The 20,768-nt window shown below is 44.2% G+C and overlaps 2 protein-coding genes and 1 pseudogene across 2 annotated transcripts; 1 reads left to right on the plus strand and 2 right to left on the minus strand.

The window, feature by feature from the left end:
- The first annotated feature begins 11,142 nt into the window (after positions 1-11,142).
- Positions 11,143-13,622, plus strand: LOC130138576 (cytochrome P450 94C1-like; annotated as a pseudogene).
- Positions 13,623-13,768: 146 nt separating this feature from the next.
- Positions 13,769-16,295, minus strand: LOC130138642 (uncharacterized). The gene is made up of 2 exons (XM_056313361.1): positions 15,313-16,295; positions 13,769-14,479 (listed from the first exon to the last, which is right to left on the minus strand). Exons 1-2 carry the CDS (start codon positions 15,535-15,537, stop codon positions 13,769-13,771), a joined length of 936 nt encoding a protein of 311 aa, XP_056169336.1. The 5' UTR covers positions 15,538-16,295.
- On the minus strand, positions 15,538-16,115 carry LOC130138643 (extensin-like). Its single transcript, XM_056313362.1, has 2 exons — positions 16,081-16,115; positions 15,538-15,961 (listed from the first exon to the last, which is right to left on the minus strand). The coding sequence occupies exons 1-2, from the start codon at positions 16,113-16,115 to the stop codon at positions 15,538-15,540; spliced, it is 459 nt and encodes a 152-aa protein (XP_056169337.1).
- Positions 16,296-20,768: the final 4,473 nt, after the last annotated feature.

A 20,768-nucleotide genomic window follows, 5' to 3' on the forward strand; every position in this document is an offset into this window, starting at 1 on the left:
ACTCGAATCTAGGGTGTCCAGCCGGGCTAAACCGAATCACCTTACTACTGCAGTCCATTACGGCATTCTGCTTAACTAACCAGTCCATGCCCACAATTAAATCAAAATCATACATTGCCAAAACCGCTAGGTCTATCCTGCTTTCTACGCCACCAATCACTATCTCACAATCCGGACATCCTAACGATATGCATATCTTATCCATTAACGGCGTAGTCACACACAACCGCACTTCTAACAAAACAGGTTTAATCCACCAACTCAACAAACCGAGCAGATATAAACGAATGCGATGCTCCCTGATCAAATAATGCATACGCGACATGACCGCAAAGAGAAATCGTACCTGTGACCACGCCCGGCGCATTCTCAACTTCTCTTCGCGCCATGGCGTACACCCGTCCTTGTGCCGGTGGCCTGTTCACATTAGCCAGCAGTAGATTCCCAGCCTGATTCCCAATTCGGGGTTGATGTTGCATCGTGGGCCCTGCGGGCGCCGCTGGGACAACTCCCGATTTGATGGTTCATACTCCCGCATTTGAAGCAAGCCCCAAACCTGTTCGCTGGGATTCGGCTTTCCAATGTTCTTCCCGACGGTGGGACGAACCTCCCGTTTCCCGCCATTGGTTTCTTCCCAAAACGGCGGTTGTCCTTAGCTGGGCGAACCGCGATCCAGATGCGGCCGCTCTATCTACTTGCTCTCGCTCAATAGCCCGAGCTCTCTCATATAAGTCCTCATAAGTCTTTAAATTCACAGGTATCACTGGTCGCGAATGTCGGCTTTCACCATCCCGAAACCTTCGCGCCTTATCCTCGTGGTGTTCCACCATCCTTGGCGCGAACCTCGACAGCCTCGCAAATTCCGCCTCGACCGATCTACGGTCATCAATCCCAAGCGAGCCTCATGAATTCTCGCCAATTTCCTTTCCCCGGCGCTCTCGTAAAAGAATTTTCCCAGGAAAGTCTCGTAAAATACGGTCCAAGTCTGGGCAATCCCTTCGGGAAATACCCTTCCTTTGGTGGCCTTTCACCAATCATTGGCGTTGTCTTGCAGCTGATATATCGCCAATGTCACCTTTTCGGCCTCAGTGCACCCTAGCACTTCGAAAGCCTTCTCCAACCCCTCAATCCAACGGGGTGCGGCCTCAGGGTCACCTTTCCCATTGAACTTCGGCGGCTTTAATTTCAGGAACTGCTCTACTAACTTGGACATCGGCCTGCCCACATTCACTGGTGCTGGAATTGGATCCCCCTGATTCCCATCGTTTCCATCATTCCCATTGGCCCCATTGGCCCCATTGGCAGCAGCAGCCATGGCGGCCTCAACAGCAGCAGCTATAGTGGCATCTCTCTCTTGGGCTAGTCTACCTCCCAGAATTCCAGCTTCCTCGAGAGCTCTTAAAATTCCATCTACCCTCGGATCCTCGGCAGCCCTTACTTGCGGTTCTACAGGGTCCTGCTCACGACCTCGGCCTCTGCCTCTACCACGGCCTCTTCCTTGGCTACTCATCTTTCCAACTCGCACGCTCACCTTCCTGCTATAATTCCATTCAGGAATTAGAGACCTAAACCAAGCTAAACCGGTCTAAGGTCCTAGGGCAGTATATACAAGAAGAATCAAGCAACCAAGATGCGGTCTTACACAAACAAAGACAACATCTCAACCAAGGAGATTCGCGTACTTAACCTCGGGTCCTGCCGCACCTGCACTTTACGGTCAACTAAAACAAGCACTCAATCAAACACAAGCAGTCAGGAGGTACACATAGCACACGAGGTCACCTTACTGGCTACCCAAGGTCACCGCTCCTTATCACTCCAGGCTTCGACCTAATTGGATCGAGCTGACCTTGCTCTGATACCAAATCAAACGGGGATGTCACGCCCCGCACTCCTCGGCGCGCCACATCCCTCGCAAAGGTCGATTCGTGTGCGACGTCCCAGGACGCGTCGCCGACCCAACACCCAACACAGAGATTTAAAGCACATGCGGAAGTAATTAAAACCACCCGTACATTAAAATACACCTGACCAAGGATAGCCATACAACAACCAAGACGGATAAATATACACTTGTTTTGACATCGGGAAACATATACAATATTCATAAACAGCCCACACTCAAAAATCAAAAGCGGGGTACGTGGCTCGGCGATCAACCACTATATCTAGCCGGGGCTCCTCCCAAAACGTTTCAATACGCCTGCCATCCTCAGGGCTGGGGGTTTGAAAAATTGGGTTTCAACAACAGTGAGAATAAATCTCAGCGAGTAATTCCCTAAACCTAAATTAGGCTAAAGTGCACCTCCTGACGAGTACTAAATCAACACTCCAAGCAAATCATAATTGACTTAGGCCCTCGGGCCCAAATCCAACACTCACCTTGCCCCGGGTTAGGCACTTACAATTCAAGCATAAAACATAGGATCCGCCGCAAAGACATGTACACATCATTTGGTCACAACGCATGTCATGCTTATGCTCGTGCTCATACGCGTGCTCACGCCTCATCAATGCATTTTCGCACGCTTGCACTCTAGCATACTTGCCATTTATCAATTTCTCCTCCGACCCGCGTTAAACGCATCAGGTCCGACCCGCGTAAAACGCATCAGGTCTATCACTATCCAACACTTCCTGGCCCGCGTAAACGCATCAGGCCCAGTGTTTCTAGCCCGCGTAAACGCATCGGCGCAACACCGATCTCCATATACGGACCGAACCCGCGAACGCATCGGTTGGCCGTCTTCCGGCAATCCGGCATCGTCCCGCGTTAAACGCCTCAGGACGGGTTCACTACCCCGCGTAAAACGCATCAGGGTTTATTGTGATCACACATTCACAAGCACCAATTTTCATCTGAACCCCGCGTTAAACGCATCAGGGCATTTTAGGTGATCACAATGCACATGTCACTCGAGCACACTTGTAAATGCACATGCCGTGCCAATGCTCGTGATGCAAACTCATGGCTATAACGTTCACATATGGGCATTCACTTGCACCGCACCACTTACTCAAATCACGATGCAATCATGCGCATTTGCACCACGCATATTCAATTTCATAAATCAACATGCCCAATCAGACAATCAATTCAAATCAGCCATGACATCAACTTGACACACAATCCATGCACAATCCACACAACCGGGATAACAAGAACCCTCGCATTCGAGGCCCGCCAAGCTATTCCATTCTTAGTCCCGCTAAACAAGCAACATGGCATCCTAAAATCAATCACAACAAGGCTCATTTAGCCAGTCAATTGATCAATGCGATCATTCCCGATAATCACACAATCAAGCCTCAAATTGATCGCGCCTTGTCCAATTAAATCCCGGTATGGACAGCCACCAAGCAGGTCATTCTAGGCCAACAAATACCCTCAAAATACTCTATTAGACTCCCCAAAGCATCACCCGAATCAGCCACCATGAGGACCAAACTAGGCGCGCACTATAATCCACAATTGAACCCGAACTTAACCGAACTCGGGCCAATTCAATCCAATACTTCCAGCCATCGCATAGCACATTACGGGCCACTAATCCTCAATTAAATTGTCACACTAAGCCCGTAAAATAGCCACAAAATCAGCCACCATACGGTCCACAAATTTCATCCGCCAAGTCCACAATTTCGCCCAAATCAAGGCATCTATGCTTCGCCACATCACAGCACTCTATAGACCACTAAACCTCGATTAAATCATCACTCTCGGTCACCAAATGTGCCACAAAATCAGTCCCTAACAGCCACCGTTTGGATCACGAGTTTCTCCCGCCAAATCCACAAATTCGATCCGAATCGAAGCACCCAAGCTCAGCCGACTCACAGCACAATACGGGACTCTAAATCTCAATTAAATCATCACGACTCACCACCAAAACAGCCACGATAACAGCCCCTAACAGCCTCCACCGTTTAACCCCTAAATTAACCTAATTAACCCCTAAAACCCGTCAAGAAATGCAAATTGTCCTAATTAGGGCTTAGGGTCAAACTCACCGGATGTCCTAAGCTTCAAACCGAGCTGAACACGTGGTAATGGCGGCTGGACAGCGGCGGTCCTTCGCCGGAACAGTAACGGCGGCGGCGGCTCCGGCGAACGGCGCGAGCGACGGCGACGGTCTAAGCTAATCCACGGCCTAGAGAGGGAGAGAGAGGGGCACGGTCAGAGATAGAGAGGGAAATGGAACGGCTGGACGGCCGGGCGAGGCGACGGATCCGCGCCGGAACAGTGACGGCGGCGGCGGAGCTCCTCCGGCTCAAGGCCTCTCACGGCCAAACCGAGAGAGAGAGAGAGAAAGGGGAGGGAAAGGGGGCTTGCCGGTTGTTTGTGGTGGAACACGGCGGCGACCGGGCAAGACGGAGGCGGCGACGGCGACGCGGGCCGGCCGGCGAGCCGACGAATAAGGCGGCGGTCGGGAGCGAAAGGCAAGAATAGCGAGCTCGCCTGCCAGGCGCGCGAGAGGAGAGAAGGCAATGGGCCGGGCGGCGGCGGGCGGCGGAGGCGCGACGGCGGCCGAGCTTGCTGGGCGGCGGCGACCGTGGAGCGGGCGACTGAGCCGAGCTCGTGCGCTCGGGGAGGGGAGGAAGCGGCGTCGAGCGGAGCTGCCGCGCGGCGCGGTGGCGCGACGCCGGTGCGAGGAGGACGGCGGCGTCGGCGGCTGGTAGGGTGGCGTCGGGCGGAGCTGGATGGGCGGTCGAGGCAGCAATGAGTGAGCGAGAGCAGAACGGCGTAACCAAAGCGAGTTCGGGGAAGGAAGAAGGAAGAAGAAGAAGAGAAAGAAAGAAGAAAAGAAAAAGAAAGAAGGAAAAGAAACGAAGAGAGAGAGAGAAGCAGTGGAGTGGGTGAGCTGAGGGGACGTGGGCAGGGGGAGACGTGTGCGGAGAGGACATGCGCGGCAGAGGAGAGAGAGAGAGAGAGAGAGAGAGAGAGAGAGAGAGAGAGAGAGGATAAAAGAAAATATTTGAACATTCAAATATTAATCGCGATCCGATGGCCCAAATTAAAAACCGAAAGTGGTCTACGGGTCCAAAATAAGCCTCGCACATAAAAAGGGACAAAGGCCAAATTAATTAGACCAAATCATAACGAGGGAGGTCTACTAGTCCAAATTCGCACGTGGTCAAAAACTCCCATTTTTCCATCATTCCTGACAATCTCAACGTTGGCTACCATAATATTGACACCGTCCAATTTATTTTGTCCCGAAACTCCTGGAAATCGACTGCCAAGTTCGGGATCCAAATAACGGCCAAATTTGATCGAGTGCGATTCTAGCGAAATCTCTAATTTAAAATGATAACCGGGAGTGATCAGTTCCCGGGCGAGATTTTACTATAAGCACACTGACAAATTACGCGTTTTATAAATCCCAAAAATGGGCCGAAATTCGGGATGTCACATACTTACTAAGGAATTTTTGAGCCATGTCATTCCAAGTCGTGATAGATCCTGCAGGAAGAGAAGTTAACCATGTCTTCGCTTTATCACGCAAAGAAAAAGGGAATAATCTCAATCTAATGGCATCATCAGTAACGCCATTATATTTTATAGTGTCACAAATTTCAAGAAAAGCATCTAAATGGATATTAGGATCATAATTCGGCAATCCACTGAATTGGACTGCATTTTGAAGCATCTGAATTAAGGAAGGCTTAATTTCAAAATTGTTAGCTTGTATGGTTGGCCTTCTAATGCTCGATGTTGATCCTTGGACCGTAGGTGCAGCAAAATCCTTCAAAGTCCTCCTTGGATTTTCTTCTCCCTGTTGGTTTTCAGCCATGGTGTTGTTGTTTTGCTCTCGTCATCGCCTTAGAAAAGTGCGCTTAATTTCAGGATCAAGCTTCTCAAGTTCTCCCTGTTGGCTTCGAGTCATGCAATATCCACCCAATTCTTGAACATAGCCGAATTCCTTTTTTTATTTTTCTTCTGTAAAATCAAACAAACAAAAATAAAATAAAATAAAATAAAGCTAGACTAAACCAAGAATTGCTCGGTATTAATAGTAATTGTTAATTATCAAATCAATCCCCGGCAACGGCGCCAAAAACTTGTTCTCTAAATTAGCAACGCAAGTGTACGTATCGAACAAGTAATAAGTGATGAATTAAACTTACTAAAGGTGAACAATTCTCAACTTTATCTAACCAATTAAAGATTTAATAAAACAATCGAAATTCTAAAGAAAACTAAATTAACCTATTACGATTGAAATTTCCGAAAGCTAAATTAACCAAGGCAGTAAACCAAAATCGAAAATAGAAATTCACAAACTAAACCTAGAAATTTTGAACATAAAGAAGCAAGAAGCAAAGGACTATGATCAAGAATTAAAAACGTTAGAGCATCCGATTTCACTTAACCAATCAAGATTAATTAACCAAGCTCGTCATGCAATCAAATTGAAATCATAGTGTGATGGTAGAACTTCCTAATTTAAATTACTATCCTTGGTCCGGTATAACAACCCTACTTAGATTTAGCAACCCACACTTGGTCCATGTGAATTTAAGTAAACCTAAGTGCATTAAAATCTATGAATGTTCTCGGATTCAATAAACTACCCTCGATTTACTTATTACCGAAACCACACAAACAATCTAGTATATCTCTATCTAAGTTAAATTCATGGCTATATATCATAAAGCACTCGCATAGAATCTCCTTTCGGTTTCATCATGCAATAAAAATCATTCAAGTGGTGATCAAGCACTTCAAAGCATTAAGAACATGATATATAACTCACACATACGAGATCTAGAATTGCATCAACAACTCTTGAAAATTAATCAATCATAGTTAAGCTACATCGTAGCTCTAACAACAAGTAGTCTAGAACATAATGAACATTAAACTAAAAATAATAACTAAACTAAACATGATGAAGAACTAGAACAGATTCACCAAGAATAATCAAATGCTTGATTTTTTTGTCGCCTCCTCCTTCTTCTTCCTCTTTTTCTCTCTTCTGAAATCACGTTTTTATACCTCCTCTTGTTTTTCAAGAAACCTTTATCACAATAGGATTGCAATTAAAGGTTCTTCCAAATTAGGACTCCTCTCAATAATAAAACTTCTTTTTTAGCTTGGACTTTGATTTTCTTCCCAAAATAGGCTTGATTCTTCTTGATTTCAGATTTGCATAGGTTTGATCTCCAATTTGGGAAGCTTCTACACGATTTAGAAACAATTGGATTGTTATGGATACTTTCACGCAGCTTAGGAGAACAAAACGCGTGGAAAGCTGGCAAATTACAAAATTAGTCCCTGAGCTTCCTTTAACTTCAATTACCTACAAAATTTAATTAAAATAAATAAAATAGGCATCAAATTCAATTAAAACTAAACAAATATTAAGTTAAAATAATAAATAAACTCTATATACAATAGAATTATCACGTGTTGTTCGTTCTCGTTCCCCCAGCGTAGAGGTGGCCACGGTTCGGAACCGATCGGTTCCGGTTCGTGGCCAAGTGTGAACCGGAACCGGAACCGGTTCCGGGCCGGTTCCTATTTTTTTCTGTTTTTTTTCTTTTCCTTTTCCTTTTCTTTTTTTTTTCTTCCTCCGCGACCGGCCATAGTCGGGGCCGGCGCGGAGGTCGCCGGCCTCTAGGCGAGGCGTCCCTTGCCGGCGTCGGGCGAGGCCGGCCCTCGCCCGGGCCGGGCAAGGCCGGCCTCGCCGCTCGACGCCGGCGAGGTCGAGCCTCGCCGGAGGGCTGGCCTCGCCCGACGCCGGCGAGGTCGAGCCTCGCCCGTTGCGGTGCGAGGCCGAGCCTTGCCGGCGTCGGGCGAGGCCGAGCCTTGCCGGCGTGGCGGCGAGGCCGAGCCTTGCGGTGGGCGAGGCCGGCTCGCCCAGCCCCAGCGAGGCCGGCCTCGCCGACGCCGGCGAGGTCGAGCCTCGCCCGGTTGCGGGCGAGGCCGAGCCTCGCCTCGCCGGCGCCGGGCAAGGCCGGCCTCGCCCGCCCCAGCGAAGGTCGCCTCGCCCGACGCCGGCGAGGGCCCCTCGCCCGACGCCGGCGGCGACCTCCGCGCCGGCCCCGGCCATGGCCGGCCGGCGGCCGTGGAGGAAGAAAAAAAAATTAAAATATAAATTATAATTTTAAAAAACAGAAACAAGGAAAAAAGACAAAAGAGAAAAAGGAAAAACAGAAAAGGAAAAGGAAAAGAAAAAGAAGAAAAACAGAAAAGGAAAAACAGAAATGAAAATAAAAAAATTAAAAAAATACTATTCTTGTGATAGAACATTATTTAATATAAATTGTGATTAAAATGTAAATTGTACTCAAATTTGGGTACAAAAAGACAAGAGAGAAAGAGAGGGCTTCAACTTAATAAATTATTATTAAGCACATTACAATTCGTTACAACGATCTTAAAAAAAAAGGAGTACAATATATATACCCTAAAATTATCCCAAAACCTAAGCATTCCGTGCGCAGGGGACCAGAGGTCACATATCGCAGGATTATATTTCGGTTTCCCTAAGCTCACGTGGGCGTACCCGGTATGAGAAACAAGAGTTCCCGAAATATTTGCCAACTCCAATAGTTCTTTTACCCTCAATCGTCACTACCCGTTCCAGTACCAATAGTGGTAGCGGTAGTATCTCCGTCGTTAAAGAATTCGGATTCATTATTCCGATCTATCTTTTGTTGCCAGTATTGAGCCTTCGTCCAATCAGCAACACAAGCTTGCATCTCCACTGATTCTGGATCTAATCTTGAACGATGTTCGTTCAAAATATTACCTCCGGCACTGAATGCTTGTTCGACCGCAACTGTGGAACAAGGGGTTGAAAAAATCTGTTTTGCAATAAGAGAAAGGATTGGGTATTGGCTTGCGTGCCTCTTCCACACCAAAATAAAAAAATCTGTACTACCTTCGGCTTCAGTAAACTCAAATAAAATGGTTAGATAACTCTCTAATTCAGAAATATTTCCTATTATTCCCTTTTGTTTTTTTTGTTTATGTAATAAAAGTTGGTACCCTCTACTAATTTTACCTGTACTGTCATTTTGTATCTCCGTAGATTGAGAAGATCTAATATCACCTAAATTATATTTAGTATAAAATTCATTATATAATTCTATTACTACGTTTTTAACCTTACGTACTATGGTTGTAACATTTGTCACATCATAATGTAAACATTGATAATACGCACGCAAAAAATCATTTAAGCCATCCAATTTGCAACGCGGATAAAAAACACAAGCAACTAAATAAATCATGGGAATTTCACTATAATAATGAAGCCATTTCATTTTCATTGCAACTATAGTATGTTGTTATTCAACATCATTTTCATATTCATCAAAAGTTCCGACAATATTAGTACACTCTACTAAAAATAAATGTGTAGTAGGATAATAAATACCAGACAAAGTATAAGTTGCATCATTAAAAACCTTTAAAAAATCTAAAATTTTTTGGCAAATATGCCACTCTTGTGGGTATAAATTAATCTCAGGTATATTATTAGAAATGAATGCACATAATAAATCTTTATATGCTAAAGATTCACTAAGCAAGTGGAAAGTAGAATTCCAACGAGTTGGAACATCTCTTGGAAATCTTTTTGGCTTTTTGCCATTATCTCTACAAAATCTACCCCATTCTTTCATTTTTTTGGGATGTTTCCATAAAAATTGAATCGCCGTTTTTATTGGTTGAAGAAAAATATCAAGAGTTTTCAAACCATCTTGTACACATAAATTTAAAACATGACAAGCACATCTAATGTGAAAAAATTTTCTGCCAAAAGCGGGTTTACAAATATTTTCTAACTCGGCAATTGAAGCGGTATTTGCTGCGGCATTATCAAAACCGATTGAAAAAAATTTGTTAAGCAAATAATATTCTTCTAAAACTTGCCTAATTATTCTATAAATATTATTTGCCGTATGATGATCATCGAAAACTCTAAATGCAATAACTCTTTTTTGAATAGTCCACTCGTCATCTATCCAATGACATGTTATGCCCATGTAAGAATGATTTTGCCAATGATCACTCCAAATATCACTACCTATATGCACGCATCCATTAAATTGCATAAAAAAGTTTTGTAAATCATTTTTTCCATTTTTGTAAAGATCTTTAATTACTCGTTTAATTGAATTTCTAGGAACACGTTTTGCTTGTGGAGCACATGCTTTTTGTACAAATTCATTAAAACCAAATCTTTCTTCAAAATTAAATGCTAAATGCTCAACGGAAATAAATTTGCCTAATTCTTCCTTATAAGTTTTTTCATTAAAACGAAATAAAGGGGAAGTGTTAGGATTGACGTACCCGGAAATTTGTTGTTGCCCGATATCGATTCCCGTTTCGGTTGGATGTTTGCTCATAAGATGTCGTTTAAATGTTCCATATCCTTGTCCACCTGTATATTTATATATTTTTCCACAATATTTACAAATTATATCATACCTTTTTTGACCGATATCAAACCTTTCCATTTTCGTGAAGTGATTCCAAATGTCAGATGTAAATTCCCGTTCCGCTTCCTTTGTTGTAGATATTTCAGCAGGAGGATGAAAACTTTCTTGCGTCGGGACGCGCTCCACATCGTGAAAAATGTTGATTTCATCATCTTGAAAATCTGCATATTCACGAGGATCAAAAGAATGATGGGATTCCGTCGCGATATTCTTACCTTTGCCAGTTGGCACTCGACTTCCACTTGCCATTTTTCGAATGGATTGAGAGAATTGAGCGGATTAATTGGGAGAATTAAGAAAGAATTGCGTGGATTGAGAAAATTGAGAGAATTTCAGAGAATTTCGAGTATTGAGAAAATTTGAGACTTGAGAGAAGAGAATTGGAGAGAATTGTGTGTGTATTGTGAGAATTTGAGAGAATTTATAGGAAAAAAAATAGAAGAAAATTTAGAATTAAAAAAAATAAAGCATAACCATTGCAAAATTGCAACGGTTATGTGTTTTTTTTTTTTTTATAAAAACGCCCGTTGACCACCTCTACCCCAGCAAAGCCTGTCCTGCCGTCAATCTGTCCCTATCGATCTCGTAGAAACCAAAACCAGCCCGCAGAAAAAGTTGAAGCGACCCCTGAAAGTGCAAATCACATCACACATCATTCTGTCTCCAACCACTATATAAATGCCTCAGTTTCCTCCCTCTTTCCTCGCTCCACTCTCCGGTTTCCTCTCTCTTTCTCCCTCCCTCTGTGCAATTTTCAGTTCAAGAAAGAAAAGGCGACGCAGAAATGGAGTCTGGGTCTTCCTCTTTTTGCCTTTTCCAGTCCATCCAGATCGCCCTCTTCCTCCTCTTCCTCTCCTTCACTCTCCTCTTCTCTGCCTTCTCGTTCTCAGGCTCAAGCCGCTCTGCGACTGCGACGTGTGCACGGCCTACTTGAGCTCCAGTTGGACCAAAGAGTTCGACAACCTGTGCGACTGGTACACCCACCTGCTCCGGAAGTCTCCCACCGGCACCATCCACGTCCACGTCCTCGGCAACGTCGTCACCGCGAACCCCGACAACGTCCACCACATGCTCCGCACGAGGTTCGACAACTACCCCAAGGGCAAACCCTTCTCTGCGATCCTGGGCGACCTCCTGGGCCGAGGGATCTTTAACGTCGACGGCGATTCGTGGAAGTTTCAAAGGAAGATGGCCAGCTTGGAGCTCGGGAGCGTGTCGATACGCGCGTACGCTTTTGAGGTCGTGGCGTCGGAGATAAAGAACCGCCTCGTCCCGCTGTTGTCGTCGGTCTGCGGGAAAGATGACGGCGGTTTGGATCTGCAGGATGTGTTTAGACGTTTTTCTTTCGACAGCATATGTAAGTTCTCGTTCGAGTTGGACCCGGGCTGCCTGTGTCGGAGTTCGCAGAGGCGTTCGACGCGGCATCGAGGCTGTCGGCGGAGCGGGCGATGAGCCCGTCGCCACTGGTCTGGAAAATCAAGCGGCTGCTCAACGTCGGCAGCGAGAGGAGGCTCAGGGAGGCCCTCAGGATGGTCAACGCCCTCGCTGACGAGGTGATCAAGCAAAAGCGAGAAATGGGTCCTTCAAAAGATCACAACGATCTTCAATCGAGATTCATGACCACCATCGACGACGACGGGTACTTGAGGGACATCGTGTTGAGCTTCCTTCTGGCGGGGCGCGACACGGTGGCGTCCGCGTTGACCAGCTTCTTCCGGCTGGTGTCGCAGAACCCCGAGGTCAGAGACGCCATAAGGGAGGAATCGGACCGGGTCATGGGTCCGACCAGCGGCGGCCTCGCGAGCTTCGACCAGATGCACAAGATGCACTACTTGCAAGCGGCTCTGTACGAGTGCATGAGGCTGTACCCGCCGGTCCAGTTCGACTCGAAGTTCGCGCAGGACGACGACGTGTTGCCGGACGGGAAATGGGTCAAGAAGGGGACAAGGGTCACGTACCACCCCTACGCCATGGGCCGGATGGAGCGGTTGTGGGGCTCGGACTGCCTCGAGTTCAGGCCTCGGCAGTGGCTGACGAGGGACGGGGTCTTCACGCCCGAGAGCCCGTACAAGTACCCGGTGTTCCAGGCCAGGGTTCGGGTCTGCCTGGGCAAGGAGATGGCCCTGGTGGAGATGAAAAGCGTCGCATTGGCTCTGGTCCGGCAGTTCGATGTCCATGTCGCGGATGGTCACCTCAGTCCCCGGTTCGCGCCGGGGCTCACCGCCACCATAAGAGGGGGATTGCCGGTGGTGATTAAAGAGAGATAAGTCGCCTCAGCTGTTAGTGGTATGCCCTAAGAATCAATCAAGGTTGATACTTTAATATTAGTTGTGAATAAAGTTGTGTCGGAAAATCGACCTAATCATAATGTCTTGTTAGAAACTGCTTATAACTTGTAGGCCAAAAAGGGTTTTGAGCACACTGCTAATGTTTAGTGAATCTACATGGTCGCATACAATAGCGAACTGAGTTAATATTTTCTGTGCGCTGGGATCTACTTAAAATAAGAAGTAAATTTTAATTTATCCTCCTATTCAACTTATCTACGCGGTCGTGCACGTTATGAGATAACGATAAAACGTACGATTGAAGGTGGACAGTTTGGCGGACCCAAATCGCCCGGCTCTACTTGTTTTAATTCGCGTAGATAATGAGGTTATATATATATAGCGTGTGGGTGACAAAAAAATCCTAAGAGACAAAAAAACGCCTCCAAGAGAATCATTCTTTGTTTAGAGATCTTTGAGAGAATCTCAAAGATCAAAGGCGATCAGGAAAAAGAAGTTCAAGATCTTTAACTAGTACTTGGATCGTTGGAGACTTCCGTTCCTGTGTGTGAATACCAGTAGAGGCGCAACACTTGAGGCGCTAATCCAAACACAATCGATTGTCAATTTACCTTTAATCTGCAAAAGATAAGTGTCGAATTTCTGTTTAGATTTCAATATACATATGGATCATGTCTAGAATTTTGGTTTATAAATTCCGCTGCGTTTTTAGCACTTGAGAAATCTTACATCAGCAAGATGAGAAGAGATTTTTTTGGGCGTACCCTAAATAAGAGAACAGATAACACAAAGTGTACATCTTCTATAGTCACTTGTTCACTTGTTGCGTAAGAGCTTCATTAGGAGAAATGAACAGATGCATAGATCAGAAGCCGGCCAGATACTCTGGACCTTATTAACAACAGAAGGTGCATATGACTCTGCGCATGAATGAGACCGAGAGATCGAGGAGTGATTTTAAGCATTATCTCTTGCGGACAACTCCATGGCCCTCTACTCTGCCAGCGCACTTGAGGTCGGCGTACTCAAAACTCTCGACCGAGTTCCATGGCGCCAACTAGCCGAAGAACCAGGATGCCACGCAGTTGGCGGTGAAAAGGCTTGACGACGCAGACTCCCTCTCGCCTCCCAGCACCGGCATCGCCACGCCCATCTTGGCCCAGCTCACGTGGTTCCTTGCGTAGGTCTGCCCCAAGACGCTGCTCACGTCGCTGCTCAATGCGTAGAACTTGAAGCTCAAGTCCAAGCGAATGAAGCAATCTTCGTAGGTTATTCCGTGGTTGTGGATCAATGAGTCCTTCCGGGTAATCGGGACAGCCATGGCCTTGATCTTGAAGTTCTTCTCTGCTTCGATTTCGATAGCGCTCGTGTCGCGGTACCTTGTGAATGAGATATGTGGGGTGGTCTTGGAGTGCCACAAGGCACCCTCGTGTCGAGGGAGGGTGATGGGGGCGCTGACGAGGAAGAGGGAGAGGCGGTTGACGAGCGTCATCCCAAGCTGAGGTCTCGAGCGCGCCGACAAAGAGGTTGTGGGAGCCAAAGAGGATACTAAGGGACTTGAACCAGGTGAAGTTGCGGCACATGTTGGCATTGCGGCGGCCAATGAAGTGCGTGTTGATGTGGAGGTTGGAGTTTGGGGCAGAAGTCACGGTTCTTTTTGCCATGGAAGTAGAAGGTGATGCCATCGCTGCCGATGAAGCGTGGGTCCAGGCACGCCACGTCGGGATAGTCGCGGCCTGCTCACATTTTGCAATAGAAATTTTTAGCATCCTTGGAGAGACTAGTCATAGTAAATTCCAATTGAGATCCTCTGATTTTAGGACCAAAATTAGTTTTGTCGAGGTCAGGATGCATGACCTGCAAGAGTTATCAATTATGGAAACTATTTGCAGCAATGACTTGCATCGAAACTTGACTTTCTAATGGTGACGTGTGACATGATCTGATCAGGTGATGAATTCATATATACAGAGTGACTAATCAAAGTTCCAAGAGTGTCAAACTGCTACGTTCCTAATCTAATCAAATTGGAACAATCATCTTGTCCAATTTTCAGGACATTAATTCTTAAGACTTCTTATATATTTTTGTTTGGTTCGATCTGACGCTCCACTAAGATATGTAGAGCTAGATCTAAGGAGATTCACGTTCATGCAAGTCCATGGACAGTGAGTGAAGGGGAAATAAAATGAGGAAAATAGGAAAAATTACCTAATTGGTCTATGGAGGTTAATTCAGTCCTAAAAAAGTTCCAATTTCGCCAATTTGGTTTTAAACCTGGAGGCGAAATTCCAATTTAGTCATTACAATCAATTTTTCAATGAAAATCACTGACATGGTGATTCAATTATCGCTGGCCGTCCTACGCGGCACACCACCACGTTAGTGATTTCCGGCGAAAATAGACCGGAATGACTATATTGGAATTTAGTGTAAATTTTTAGAACTAATTTGGTAACATTGAAAAGTTGAAAATCGAATCAGTATCCGTACGATAAGTTTATGATTGATTGGATAATTTGCCCGAGGAAAATATGGAAGAGAAAAGGTGGATATAGTGACCACTTACTGCATACTGGCTTGCAAGGCACACAATCAACCTGACATGAAGATGGACAAGCACTGGGCAGCTTTGCTCCAATACAAGGCATTGAGGATAACTCCAATTCTTGCATCTCACTCTCTTCACTCCCGATACTTCGCTTGATGGAGGCGGAGGAGGATATAACAGTCGGAGGGGCATTAGGTGGGGAGGAACCACCGCTTGGAGGAGGCACGCTGGTTGGCAGGGCATTTAGAGGTGTGGATCCGCTGCTTGTAGGTGGAAGCGTGGCTGTCGGGGGGCACTGGGACGGGTCGAGCCGTCACCGGTAGGCAGTGGAGGAGGCGTGGCGGTTGGAGGGGCATTAGGAGGGGTGGAGCCACCGCTGGTAGGCGGCGGAGGAGGAGTGGCAGTCTGCAGGGTGGAGCTACTGCTAGGAGCTGGTGGAGGAGGAGAAGAGACAGTGACGGGTGAAAGAGGTGTTGGAGGAGGCGGGGTGGTGGCAGGGGGAGATGACGATGGTGGGGGGAGGACAGGGAGAGGAGTAGGAGGAGGCGGCGGGGAGGGATACGTCACTAGAGGCGGTGGGGGCGTAGGGGTTTCATCGCCGGTGTCGCCTCCTGTGCTGCCACTGGTGCAAACAAGTTGGCAGGAAGCACAATCCACCTTACAAGTCCTGAGACAAGCAGGACAATGGAGCTTCACATGGTAACGAAGCGGGTAGTTCTTTTCTTGGCACTTCACTTGCTTGGTCCCTGGATCTGAGTCATTGCCAGAGCTAGGAAGAGGACTAACAAGGACATGCCCAAGCTTGCCATTGCCTTGGCCATATTTGGTTTTCGAGACAACTAACAAGCCAGAGCTTTTCTGATGATTCCTGTTGGGGTTAATAAATACTGTTCTTTATATAGAGACGAAAAAAGGTGCGAGGGAAAAGGTGTGCCTGAAGCTGGTTGACCTCAAACTCAGTAGGACTCTGCACGCCATGCCTCTCCTTGCAGGTGAGTTCAGGTTCCATCATTAAGGGTTCTTGAAGAAGGCATTCAACCCATAAAAAAGGAGGGTACATTGAGAGTTCGCATGAACACCATTCTGTGCCAAGGAACTATTTCTGAACAGAAATGATTTTTTTTTTAATTTTGTGCCCGGAAACAATTTCTGAGTATTTGAAGGCGTTTGATAAACTGACCAAAATTTCTATTCCTAGAGTAGAAAAGAACAGAAATGCGTTTGATAACTACACAAAATTTCTGTTCCCAAATAATATTTTAATAATATTTTGAATTGTTTAATTTTGTTTTTCTTTCTACCCATTTTCTTCTTTGGCCATGGCCGGTCGCCGGCGGCCGGCCCAGCACAGGGAAGAACAACGCAAAAATAAGAAAAGAAAAAAAAGAAAAAAAACTGATTCTCAAAATTGTGCCGAGAAACAAGAAGCAACTTTTTTTTACTTCTTGTTTCTCTTCCAAAACTGTTTCTCGGCACAAATTTTTGCAAAAATGTGCCCGGGAACAAAAAGTTTACCAAACGCATTTTTGTTCCCAAACTATTTCTGGGAACAAAAGAACAGAAATTTTCACTATTTGGCACGTTGCCAAATGAGCCCTGAAAAGGAAGTCAAAGTCAACCTGAAGAAAACGTTACCCGTGCCTTCTTATGACTTTGATTTGCAGCATCCACACGCCTGGACAGTTGTCAGGATTGCAATTTTTTGTTTTCTAGGGAGAGTTTGCCATAGAGCATCAAAGATGTTGTTGTGGGGCATTTATACCTCGTGAAGACTATTTAATGACGAGAGCTGCTAGCATGACCGTCTGAGGGTGTGACAGTCAAAAGCCAGCCACAAAATTTTCCTTTTTCCAACGCAAGCGCGTGGAAATTTTCAAGGAAAACACAGGTCTCTCTCTCTCGTGGAAACTGTGTGGCTGAGGGTTGACGATTCGTTTTCCAAGGAAACGGTACGGTCATGCAAGTGTTTTACTTTAAGGACTTAGCACAGTAATTAGAGTTATAATACAGTCCACAGCTTCTCCCCGAGGAGAGTTCCACTCCGCATCATGTCGCTTTTCGAATTGAGATATACATTGATAGATACACATTACACGTGAATAAGTTTCAACGTGCTGTAAAGAAAAAAGAGCTGGGGCTTCTCCAAACTGGATGTGCATTTATATGCCTGATTAATAAGCTTGTGCTTTGTATTTTTATTAACGATCATTGATCAATGTATAAATTATTAACAGAGCTTGATACAACCTGCACAAAATTGTTTAACCGTAAGCTAATATAAACAGGTGGCTGCATATTGGAGGCTAGGCATGAAAATGGACCATAATAGTAGTCATCAATTTGATGGCGATCATAGGGGAATATTTCCATTTCTCGTTCTTGCTCCAAATCTATTTTCGAGTTAAAAATTTATATAGAAAAACGAAATTGCGTTACCAAATGGATTTCTAATCCAAACCCGTTCCCGAAAACAGAAAAATAAAAATTGGTGAAACAAAATGATTATCATTTGCGCCTATAGTCACTCAACTTAAGAAGAGAAATTCAATGATGTGAAGCACTTCCTAGGCAAGAAGTATAGTCATGAACATTCGCATGAAATGCCAATGTTATTTGAGAAACTTTGTTATTTAGCAAGTGCAAAGAGAGCAGACTTTTGGGGTACATAATCGGCTATTAAGATGCACTCAAAGAAAAAGTCCCATACCGGATAATTGATGTGGTATAAAAGTAGTTAATATATGGGAAAATGACACAAATGATCCTTAAACTTTGGTCAAATATACAATGTTGTCCATGAATTTTTAATCTATTCAATGTGGATCCTAAACTTTTGATATATGTTCAATTTAGTGCTTCAACTATATAAAAATATTCAATATTGTCATTCTATTAATTCAAATTAACGAAATTTGCTGAGTAAGCTTTCAATTCGGTAAGTTTGAACGGCGAACGAAAAAAGTCCTTCTACTAATGCAAATTAACGAAATTTACTGATTCAGCTTTCAATTCGGTAAGTTTGAACGGTGAACAAAAAAAATATATTACACGTGGATTATCCAGTAAGATATTTAACTCAAAATCAGGATATAATAGTTCACATCATCAAATAACATATATAATCATTTTTCCATATTGAAGAAATTAAAAAAATTCGAAGGATCATTATATTTTTTTAACTGACTTGAATATCTTACATGGATAATGCAAGTGTAACGTTTTTTTTTTCCCGTCGTTCAAACGAATCAGCAAAATCCGTTAACTTGAATTACTAGAAGAATAACATTAAACATTTTCATATAGTTTAGGTACTAGATTGAACATTCACCAAAACTTTAGAGACCACATTGAACAAATTAAAACTTAGGGACAACATTACACATTCAAGGACTATTTGTGTAATTGTTCCTTAATATATCTTAGTTAGTTCATAATATATTGATCTAAGCTTTGAGTGAAGGTATTTCTAACTAAATATGTTGACGGATTCAGACATGACCTCCCCTTTTGGTAACATAAACTTTCCGGTGCAATCGAATAGGGAAGATCATAATAAGCAAAATGCGGATACAAGCAAAACGATGGCCATCTGTTATCTTAATTAAAATTGGGCCCAATACCCAAAAAAACCCCAAACTTTAGGCTTTGTCCAAACTATATCCTAAACTTTTTTTTGCCCTATAAAAAATCCAAAACTTTTACTTTTGTCCCAAATTTACCATCGTTAACTTTCTATCAAATATGGCCGTTAATGATCTTACGTGGAATTTCCACGTCATCAATGAAATTTACCGTGGAAAGCTGACATGGACGGATTCTTTGCAAAACGACATTTTCTTGGAGGAGCCTTAGGGTTTGGCTTTTCAATTGCTCTCTCTTCTTCACATGTCTCCTCTCTCTCTCACGTCGCTCGAATCTTCCGCTCACTCCTCCATCTCTCGTGCTCGGAGTCTCCCATCTCTCGCGCTCCTAGGCTCGAGACGCTCGGACATCTCTCGATTGGGAATAAGATATTTTGAAATTTGTTGATCAGAGACTTCATATATCAGATATGACGATGGTTCTTGCATAATTGTTCTTGCTCTGTATTGCCTTTTGCCGAGATGCACTCAATGTGTTCGATGATTTGCCTTCGTGATTTAGTGTCAATTTTCTTGTGCTATTAATCAAATTTGGTGATACTTGCACGATCTAGATGACTTCGTCTAATGCGTTGATCGTTTGAGATACTTCTTGGTTTATTCTCTCTTGAGGCCAATAACTAGGGTTGAGGTTTGTGAGAAAATTGTCTCTGATTATGAATTTATTAGTAATATAAACACACATTGATGTTGTTGTGACAGTTTGGAATTAGACAATACGAAGACGGGAGAGCAATTGAGCCGGATATCTTTGGGTCATCTACACTTCACCATGGGTCATCTACACATAACCACGGCTTCAATGAGGCACCAATAAATGATCGCTCAATGGCCTCTTATCAGGTCAAGCACATGCTGATGTTGTTGATCGAAACAGACATTTATTTCATGGTTTCGAGATCACCACAATAATTCGAAGTGATGTGTAATGTGCTCGGGTTCCATATTCGGTCATTTCAAGCTGGTTCAAGCTTTCGGTCAAATATTTTCTATTTCAAATGACAAATTTTGTATCATCGGAACTTACTAATGTTTTAGATATATTATTGATGATTGATAAGTACATACTTTCTTACCAAGACAAAAATTGAATATCTAAAATGAAAAAAAGCCACATATGGTAATTTTTGTTAAAATAGATAACCAGTTCACAACCCATCTTTCCGCCTCCACAGTGTCAACTCTAAGGGTCTAGAGCTTCGTGAGTCCTTTAGAATATTCTTGGGGTATCCCCTATTCATACATGAACCCCTCTGATTACAACCGTACGTTGTACGGTAGTTGATAGATTGGGAGATAAAATATATACCATTTGATAAATGAGAGATTTATGATGTATACATATATATATATATACATATATACATATATAGGGGGCCCCTCCCCTCATTTGTTTTACTTTCTCTATATAGATTTCTAATTCGCAGAGGAGGTCTTCTCGGACACTCAACCATTAATTCGCTCTGTTTTGGATGGATTGAACGTGTGTATATTTACCAATGGTCAAACTGGTTTAGGAATATCATATAAATGGTACATCGAAACCTTTATCTGTGTCCTTACAAAATTTGGACTACTTCTTTCTTTATATAAGGCATTGTTCTAACAATGAGTGGGCCTAGTGCATCATTAAGGGAGGATTGGAATGTCAATTAAATAGCTCTAAATGATCTTTTTTAGAAGGCACAAAGCAAAATACTAATGTTTTATATGAAGTTGCTGTGCAAATGGTTGAATCCCTTGATGATGCACTAGGCTCACTCTGTTCCAAAATGAGGAACCTGTACCCGAGGACAAATTTCGGGTTCCCGGTGGAACATGTAAGGAACTTAC

Source organism: Syzygium oleosum, unplaced genomic scaffold, assembly GCF_021117445.2.
Source record: "Syzygium oleosum isolate NSW1041296 unplaced genomic scaffold, Sole_v2.1 Sole_v2.07, whole genome shotgun sequence".
Lineage (NCBI taxonomy): Eukaryota > Viridiplantae > Streptophyta > Magnoliopsida > Myrtales > Myrtaceae > Syzygium > Syzygium oleosum.

Excerpts from the sequence above, each read along its gene's own strand:
- LOC130138643 (XM_056313362.1), bottom strand. The coding sequence starts at position 16,115 with ATGGCCAAGGCAATGGCAAGCTTGGGCATGTCCTT. Across the intron at positions 15,962-16,080 it reads GCAAGCTTGGGCATGTCCTT|GACTTGTAAGGTGGATTGTG; the intron begins GTTAGTCCTCTT and ends TGCTTGTCTCAG.
- LOC130138642 (XM_056313361.1), bottom strand. The coding sequence starts at position 15,537 with ATGCCCTGCCAACCAGCGTGCCTCCTCCAAGCGGTGGTTCCTCCCCAC. Across the intron at positions 14,480-15,312 it reads GCCTTGCAAGCCAGTATGCA|GCCGCGACTATCCCGACGTG; the intron begins GTAAGTGGTCAC and ends AAATGTGAGCAG.